This window comes from Meleagris gallopavo, chromosome 10 (assembly GCF_000146605.3).
Source record: "Meleagris gallopavo isolate NT-WF06-2002-E0010 breed Aviagen turkey brand Nicholas breeding stock chromosome 10, Turkey_5.1, whole genome shotgun sequence".
NCBI lineage: Eukaryota > Metazoa > Chordata > Aves > Galliformes > Phasianidae > Meleagris > Meleagris gallopavo.
In genome coordinates, this window is record NC_015020.2 from 27,700,316 (window position 1) to 27,709,611 (window position 9,296).

The window sequence follows — 9,296 nt, forward strand, 5'->3', positions numbered from 1 at the left end:
GATTTAGAGCTTGATTGTGGTGGGTAGAATGTGCTAAATCATTGCTTGTAAGGGGGAATATTGAAAGACAGGCATAGCACAGTATGAGTTTATCAGATGCTCCCTGGGGGAAAAAAAAAAAAAAAAGTATTTCCTGGTGCTTTCTACTTTCATCCTCACATGGTCTGTATTGTCTGTTTCTCTTCATCACCTCTCTGAAGGAGCTAATAAGCATCTCCTGCTTTTACAAAATTACAGCTTTTTAGAAAATGCATTGCCATCCTGAAAGCTGAATGAGCTTTTTGCTTGGATGATGTATTTGATAGCTGGCCCACCAAAAGGATGGGTTTTTCAAGGTACAGATGAAGTCATTGTTCAAGAGCATTTGCATGAGGATATCCATTACATTCCATTTGCTGTTTCAAGCTTAAGACACCAAGCATTGGATAGACTACATTTCATAAGATTCAAGATTTTACTCAGACAAATTTCTGAAACTGTCACACTAACTGGTATCTATTGTGTTAACATATCCTAAGCTTCTTATGTTATGGTCTGCTAAAAAAATAACAAGTGACAATAACTGAGCCCTTTCCATTATTCAGGCAAGGGATGCTGTTCAGAACCATTTGCTTCTTTCTACATCTCCCAAGAGATCTTCTGGCCAAACAATACCAAATACTTACTAAGTCATGTCTTACCTATTGCTACCAAAGCGGCTGCAGACTTCCTCACTTGCCTCTTGGAGCTTCTCCCCATCCCTTTGCTTGCAGCTGGGAGGAAATGAGCCACTCTGCAGGAGCAGGGCACAGCGGAATGGTGCGCAGGGAGGCGGGAGGAAGGAGCTGTGCCTCTGGAGCCTGGCCAGGCCAGCAGCAGGTTTGCTGAGCCACCTCCCTGCTGGGGAATGCACCTGCTGAGCCAGGAGTGAGGGCTCACAGCCTGTCGCAGGTGCTGACGCTGGCGCCACACCAGGAAGGGACAGGCAGGAGCACCTGTGTCTTGGCAGGTGCCAAAGGAAGGGAAGGGATTTTCCCCTTGAGGTCCCTTTGCTAGCTTGATCCAGCAGAAGAGAAGCTTGAAAACATCAGTGCTGCCAAGCAGGAGAGAAGAGCGCTGCGGGCAACATGTCAGCTGCAGGTGAGTGAGCCTGGCTTACTGAGAAGGACCCTGCTCTGGAGTGCTATGTGGGAAGGGAAGCAGAGGCTGTCAGTAAATCTGGGGGCTGTTTTGCAAGTGCTTCCAAACAGATCTGCCTTCTGCCTCCACAATACCTCCTCTTGGCACTCAGGCACAGAGCTCCTTGCCCACTGAGATCTCCCAGACCTCCCTTGGCAAAGAGGAATCAAGACAGCTCTGAGGGATTGGAATGCCAGGTCCTGTTACCTATGTGGAGAGGAGGGGGAGTGCGAATCTTTATAACAGAACATCATAAAGCTCGATTTCTGTTATCACAAGCTCTCCACTACCCTCATCTCTAGAGTCCCCAGACTTGGAGAAGGAAAGGGCTGGTATGCCATCACCTCTGGCCTTCCCAAGGCTTCAGTGATGGTGGGTGGGATGCTTGTTTCTGGGAAAGCACAATCTGATGCCCATTGTCCCGAGAACACAGATAGGGCTTTGAGCATTCTGAGCTTCCGCTTGGTGTATTGGCTGTAACTTGAACATAAAACAACATACATGAGCTTCTTTCTCTTGGACTCTACAGGCAATTGGAAAAATTGCATGAAAAAAAAAAAAAGAAAATATGAAATATGTATGCTTCTGGTTTCTGTGGAGTGGGGAGAGGGGTAACATGAGGCACAGAGCAGGAGACGGTCCATCCCTAACTGTTTGTGGCCAGAGCTGCCAAAAAGAAAATTAAACCACAATGGACAGGAGAAATGGGGGGAGGGGATGGTTTGTGTCTGTTTGAGATGTGAGGCTCTGTAGGCTCTCACCTAGATCATAAAGTGAATCGCTGTATGTATTACTGTTCATTTTATAGAGAAGTTTGCCAGACTTCTTCCATCTCTGTGATGCTCATCCACGCAGCTGAAGCAAACACTTCCCAAAGCTGGAAGCACTGCAGAAGCCAGTCCCACTACCAGGCTTCCCTGAATGCTGTGGGTGAGCAATATCTCATGGGATACGCTAGGCTCTGGGGGAGGAGGGAAGTCAAGAATATTTCAACAGCTGAGCTGTGTGTGACTCTGAAATGAATGTGTTAATTTACAGTCCGTGATCATCTGCCAGATATCAGTCAGACATATAAAGTCTATAAGCAAATAAATAAGTGCTCACATTGTTCCCCATGGTTGGAAAGGCGTGTCTCACAACTGCAGCCAGGAGTGGTCAGAAACTTGTTGATGACAACTCTCAATTCCAGTTGAACATTGCCAGAGTAGGAAAAATAAAAGGAAAGACATTCACATTTCCTAACGTTTTGTTTTTTTCCTGAGTACCCAGTGTTTTCCTGTTCTTTCTCCACCTGCCAGAAAGCAGTGGGGAATGAAATAGTCTGTGAGGTTTTTTTTCCGGAATGTGGCTTACAATCAGAAAGCAGCGTACAGTTGGGCTGATCCTCTCCTTTTTTCCTTGCATGCGAAGAAACACATCAGCAAAATCACTGTGGGATCTAGTCTGATCCCTGCCCCAGATCTTCAGCCACCTGGTCTGGCTTTGAAATGTCCTCTGCCTTAAGCAGGCAGTTCACAAGGTCTCATCTCACCTAAATTGTTCCATGATTCCATTTGTAAAAACAACGTTATTGAGAAGTCAAACCCTCATAGTTTTGAGAAGCCCGAGCAATTGCAGATGATCATAGAGCAAAAGAATATATTCCCAGGACATATTCAGCCAAATGCAAGGAAACACAGAGGCACATTTCACCTCTCCAAATCATTCTTTCATTATAGCTTAATGTAATAGTAAAAAATAAGCAACATATTTTATTCTGAAGTCAGGTGCTCTGACAAGTCTATCTATCCTGAGCAAACAAAAATCAAAATGGTTAAATTCCAAAAAGCAACGTGAGAATACAGTTCTGTAGCTTGATTTTTTTTGGTGGTGTTTTCCCTCATTGCGGTTTCTGCAGCTGCGTGGGTTTTATTGCTTGCCTCACAGCCCCGTTGTATGCACAACTTCAGCCAAGCAGCAGAAGGCCGCAGACTTTGCACTTCTTCAAGCCTTCTGTTCCCTTAGTCCAAAATCTTGATCTAATCTACCGACCTGCTATCTACTGAACTCACCCGCTCTCTGGTGAGGATAAGATAAGGCACCCCTGCGCCTGGAGAAGGAAAGGCAGGAGGAAGTTGTGCTGAGCTGTGCACTGGGGAAGTGCTGTGGGGCTCGTTGTCCCCTCACCCCTCTTTGCAAGTGACCCACAGCAGTGTGAGACATCTCTGTGAAAGCAAACTGGGTGCCAGCGGGCACAGAGCAGCGTGCTCAGCCAACACAGCCCGTGTCCCTCTGGGCCCAGCCTGCCCCTGCTGAGTGGCTACGCAGGGAAATGGTGACACAGCCAGGCCCAGGCCTGCAGGCCGGCAGTGCCAGGGACTTCCTGCACACGTGGCGGCAGCTGGCAGAGGGCCCCAGCCGCGTCCATAGTGACCTCACACTGCAGCACTGCTGCGGGCAGTGAGTCAGGAGGGGTGGCCTGACACTGTCAGGCGGCGGCAGGCCCGGGCACTCCGCCATTGTGCTCCCTCTGCCCCACCCTGCAGAAGTTCATCCCTGCTGAAGTGGCAGGGGGTGATGTGGTCTCAGAAGGGTGTCTGGGAGCTGCGGGAGAAAAGGTCCCTGATCTGTGCCACGTGCGGAGGTCCCAGATATTCTCCAACGATCCATAATGAGCCCAGGGTGCCTGCATTGTGTAAATGGGCTGTGGTAGACACGGGCCAGTGGTGTCCAAATGAGCCGTTTGGGGCAGGGCAGGTACAGGGCTGTCCTCTCAGTCAGGGTGACAGCTTTGGCACAGGGGATCTGGGCTTCTGTGCTACTCTTCCTGGGAGGTGAGCAGGAAGCTGCTCAGGGTCTGTACCATATCTGTACACCCAGCTGTGTGCCCATGCCAGGGTGGGACATCATGTGGGAGAAATGCAAGTGGTTTCCAAATGTAGAAAAGTGCACAGAGAAGCATTAATGGGAGGCAGAAAGAGAGTCAGGGTGCAGGGGAAGGGATGTGCCCCAGGAAGCAGGGCTCAGTAGGAGCAGGAAGAGCAGGGAGGAGAGAAATGCAGTGCCAGGTCCTGGCTGCTTCTGGGGCTCTTTCCATGAAAGTGCTGAGACTACTAGAGGTATAACCATCCCATTTCTGCAATGAGATTCCTAATGAGGAGAGAAAGGGCTGAGCAAATGAACTGCAAGGGTTAAGCCTCAGGCTGGACCCCTCCACCTCCTACTGTCATTCTGGGCAGCAGAGCCAGTTGGTGACAAGAGGCTGATGCTGATGAGGGAGCATGTGAAGTGGGAGCTGTGAATGGGGCTTTATCCCAGAGGGGACTGGCCTTTGCTCCATCCTGCCCCGCTGCCAGCACCAGCTGCAAGCAGAGCTCCATGGGCAGCAGCGTGTCAGTAGCTTCAGTGCATGGCGTGTGGGACTGGGGAGCTGGGGACTCGCTCTGAGCAAAGGCTTGGTGAAAGGAATTGGAGCTGACTGACATCCCTTCGTGGCACAGGGAGGTCGTGGGGAAAGACAGGTGTGGCCCATGGGGCTTTGGAAAGGACATCAGGGGAGTCTGTGGGCCAGCCCTGAGAAATTGAGATCTGGGTTTTGGCAGGGGATTATTCAATGCAGGGGGGGCAGGGTCTTTGTTTAATGCTGTTTTCTCTTCTTGGCTTTCAGATGAAGCACACAATAAAGGAAGGACGCAGCTTTGGATATTCCTGCATGGTGCTGTTCTGGGAATGCTCCGTCATATCCTGCAACACTGCTCAGGGTGTGGGCTTAGCCCCAGTGCATGGACTGTAGCTCTCCAGGTGACTCTGCCATGGAAGGGTGCACCACCAGGCTATAAGGAACAAGACAGAGGCATCCCCACTTGAGAAATGCAGCTGCCTTCGCAACCACCACTGCTGTGACCTTCCCTCTGCTGTGAGGGTCCGCATTCCTCTGTGCCACCATCTCCACACCAGCTGCCTGCCATGCCGGAGCTGGCAGACCTGAGCTCCCCCCGCACGCCTGCAGATGCTGACCATATCCAGAGGAACATCCTGGAGGAGCATGTGGAGCTCTGGTGGTTCCAGGACCCCAAGAAGTCTATCCTGTGCTATGGGATGGCTGTGGTATTGATCCTGGCTTGTGGGATTGGGGGCATCATCCTGCTTTACAGCACAAGCAGCCGCTCTGGGGAATGGCGGCTGGCAGTGGGCACCACACTGTGCCTCCTGGCCCTGCTGGTTCTGCTGAAGCAGCTGCTGAGCTCAGCAATCCAGGACATGAACTGCATCCGTAGCCGGCATCAGATAGAGCTCCTGAAGAGCGGGGGCTTCTCGGACTGCCTGGTGTTGCTGCTTAGTGCCCTGGTGCTGCTGGTCTGCGGGGTGGTGCTCACCATCCTCTCCACCACCACCATGCAGCTCAGCCCAGCGCGGCCACTGGCCAGTATGTTCACCAGTGGGGTGATCCTGCTGGCTGCTGGCAGCACTCTGCTGCTCTGCCTGCTGCTCTACTTTCTCTGCACCTCCTGCTGCCAGGCTGCTCCCCGTGGCTTGGAGACCGGCGAGATCCGAGTCTTCACCATCTCTGGCCGCCTCGCTGCCAACAGGCGGCTTCCTCCCACCTCCAGCATGGCCAACTTGATCTGACCCATGGCTGCTGCATCTGCACTGTGACAGCACTGCGTGAGGATCACTGGATACAGCCCTCAGCAGTCCTTGTGCCATCCTTTCCCAAAGGAAGGGCAGGAGTCGTGCCTCATGTTTTCTTCCAAGACGACTGGCATTTGCTGAACCTCAAGCGCACAGTGTAGTAGGGACCTTGGGTTGCCTCAACAGGTGTTGTGATCTAGAGCTTTACGAGCCTCATTTGCCTTTTATCTCAGCACATCCTCCTGCGGCAGCTGCTGCTCTGGTGACCATGTCCGCTGTCACAGAGCCAAGGTGAGCCCATCCCATACCTCGGGGAGTCCGGAGCCTGGTTCCTGCAATTCCCTGGGTCGTGCTTCTCCTGGCAGAAGGGATTTCAATTTTCAGTGCTATAATCCCAGCCCAGCTCCTAAGAAATCTCCTGTGGGGGGATTTGTGGGAGAATCTGTGTCTGAAATGCCCTTTGTTTTTGTGATGCCAACGTCTTTCCCGATACTACTTCGCTGCAGCCTCACCATGGTCTGTGCCTTATCAAAGGGATGACCAGAGGGTGTTGGTGTCAGGGCCGTGGTGGACTGTCAGCTTTGTACACTGTGCGGTGGGAGGGTCAATGATTGCACCAGTGCACAGCAGCCCTGCAAGCTATGGACAGAGAGGTGCCATTGCTGGGCTGTGCTGTTGGGATGCCCAAAGCCCAGAACTGGGGCTTTTCCAACCCCAGGTCCCCCAGCACAGACCCAATGGGAGTTGGCATGGCAGCTGTGCTGTGCAGCAGTGCTGCCATTCTGTCCCTTACCCAAAGCTCTGGTGCTGTGCCTCTATGAGGTACCTACCACTGAGTGCCTTTCCTAGAGGCAGGCTTACAGCTCACCCTCAGAAACCTCAGAAACCTTTCCTGAATTGAGGACAACTTACCTCTCAACATTTTCATTCCCTCCCTGGGCCCACAAACCATTTCACTGCTCCTGCACTTTCCATAGACACTGATCCTAACCTTCCTAGCCATGCTGTTCCACTGCAAACTTCTCTGCATCTTCCTATGTGCTCTCATCTCCCCCTGATCTGCGCTGCTCTGCTCCAACCACTATTTTTGCCCAATATTTTCCAAGTTACCCATGAGATTTTGGATCTCTAACAGAACAAGACTGAACTATTCTTTTTTTTGTGTGTGTCTGGTAGCAAATTTACTTTGAAGAGGACAATAGCTCATTCCCTTAGGAACACCATATGTCACTGCCCGTGTTACACCCGGGGCATCTGTGAGCCCCACCAGGTTCAGTTGGACAAGCTCCAGAGCTTACCATTCCTGATGCACTCAGATCACAAGGGCACGTCTTTATTCATCTGGTCTTGCCCTGCTGTCCTGGGGGACTTTCCCTCCCCCAGAAGCTTTGGATTATTTTCCCCAGAATATGGGAACATTGTGATGGTTTTTCTTTTCTGGATCTGTTATTTCTATATTTTCCTCTGTCACTTTCATATCATCTGTAGATCTTATTAAACTGCTGTTTCCTTCTCTCTGGATCACTTCCCTTAATCTGTCCAAAAATTAAGAGGGTGTCACTAAGCTCAGGTCTTTCTGTGCTAAATGCTCTGCATTTGTGCAGCAGAGAGCAGTCCTTTGCCATAGGGCTGCTCACCCCAAGGATGCTATGTGCAATACTGGGGGAAGAGCTGCAGCTGGTCAGAAGTTTTATGTAACCCATAGCTACTGCTCTGCACATCTGTGTGGGTGCACATGCAGTTACACCAAGATGCACCAGTTCTGCCCACCTTTGCAATTGCTCCCAGCTTTCCCAACCTGCACTCCCGCTGTTTTGCACATCTGGGCACCTCTGGCAGATGCATGCCTGTGCCCAGCTCGCAGCTCCGTGCTGCCTGCCTGCCAATGTGAATCCTTCCCTTCAAAGCCCCTTCAGAATGTGCACACGTGAACTCTGCCAGGAAAAGATGCTTGGTGACTATATCTCTGCCCAAGAAAGACACATGTGAGAACGGGCTGCCTCTGAGCAGGGAGGTTGGAGTGCCTGGCTGCCCCGATGGACGGGCTGCACTGACTCATCTCCTGCAGAAGCGTTACTGTTTTGTTCCTTTCTCATTTCCTGTGTTGTGCGTGGAAATACATAATAAAGTGTTGCAGAATTTGGCTGTGCCAAAAGATGGTGCTTCACTGTGGCCTTTCTTCCAAACAGGAGATCTCAGGGCTGTGCAGAGCTGACCTCTTAGAGCAGGAATCACAATAGCCGCAGTTTCAGTTCATCTGCCCTCACGGCAATGTCCCTACACACCCAACTGCATGTACTTATCTCCTGGTACATGATTCCATCCTCCTGATGCTCATGCATCTCCCTCTGCTTTAGGACCTAGCCACAGCTGGTCCCTCTTACGCTTTATGAACCTAAGATCTTACTGCCATGCCCCTATAAGGAGCTACAGGGAAGCACACAAAGCCACCCTGGCTGTAACAGTGCCAATCTGTTTGTTGACAGAGTAGCTGCTTTACCTGCGGTGGGGCTGAGCCCTGAGCCAGGTGGTAGCTGCTGGTAGCAAATTTACTTTGAAGAGGACAAGCCTGGAACCAGTCTGCCTGCATACCTGCTGCTGCTCACTTCCGCCTGTCTGAACTGCTGGCCTTCAGCCTTCGGCAGCTTCCAGGATGACCCTGGTATGAAGAGGCTCCTCCTTTCTGCTCTGCCCCTCTGGTGTCCCCAGCTCTGCAGTCCAGATGCATTTTTCCCATTTTCCCTGGCACAGACGAGCTGCCAGGGGCAGGCACCAGGGCTGCACAGCCCTGTGTCAGGAAAGCATCCACGCAGATCGGTTAAAGGGTAAACTGGGGACTTCCACATGAGGTCAAAGTAGACAAGCAACTCACCACTTGGTGAGTAAGTGAGATTCTGGGTAAAACAATCTGGGAAGTACTTGTATGTTTAATCTCCTCTGAGGCACTGATGAGATCAAAAGTAAAATATGTGTCCAGCAGGAGATCTAATGCTAAAAAGTGTATTGAATATCTCAGGAGCTAGCATCCAAGATGAAACGCATTTTTCCAGTCCTGTTCCTTCAGGAAGCATTTAAGCTTCCTCTTCTATCTGATCTGAAAGATGCTAGAAATTTCCAAAAATTGCAGCATTTTTTGCATCATATTTTCAGAGTGAAGGGCACAGACAGTAAGGGGCTCTTAAGATGAGCTCAGACGACAAAACATGGAGTAGTGACTGCAAAATTAAGCCAGGAAATGCTCAGTTTATAGATAAGGCATATAAGAGAGAGAACTGACTGACCATTGAAACAAGGCACCGAGTTTCCACCTCTTCATAGTTTCAGGCAACACGTTCCTTGCGTGAGAAATGCTCTAAGCTTCCCCTCTGCTTAGTGCCTGGAACGCCTGCTCCAGTAGTGCCCTTTGCTTTACATTCTCTGAGGTGTGTTGTTTGCTTTTGTATACACCGTGTTGCATAAACATCTTAGTAGGAAGAGAAGTAAAGGAAAAGACAATTTATTATGAAGCAGTCAGCAGTGGGGAGCCA

The 9,296-nt window shown here is 50.7% G+C and overlaps 1 protein-coding gene across 5 annotated transcripts; it reads left to right on the plus strand.

Annotated features, from left to right (window-relative positions):
- The first annotated feature begins 927 nt into the window (after window positions 1-927).
- Window positions 928-7,657, plus strand: TMEM125 (transmembrane protein 125). Of its 5 annotated transcripts, none has more exons than XM_010716220.3 (3): window positions 928-1,119; window positions 1,967-2,088; window positions 4,805-7,657. In XM_010716220.3, exon 3 carries the CDS (start codon window positions 5,104-5,106, stop codon window positions 5,764-5,766), a length of 663 nt encoding a protein of 220 aa, XP_010714522.1. In that variant the 5' UTR covers window positions 928-1,119; window positions 1,967-2,088; window positions 4,805-5,103; the 3' UTR covers window positions 5,767-7,657. The 5 variants fall into 5 exon arrangements, with proteins under 5 accessions (XP_010714522.1, XP_010714523.1, XP_019474384.1 ...); XM_010716221.3 differs by having other exon boundaries at window positions 1,967-2,084; XM_019618839.2 differs by lacking the exons at window positions 928-1,119; window positions 1,967-2,088 and adding an exon at window positions 2,688-3,781.
- The last annotated feature ends 1,639 nt before the right edge of the window (window positions 7,658-9,296 follow it).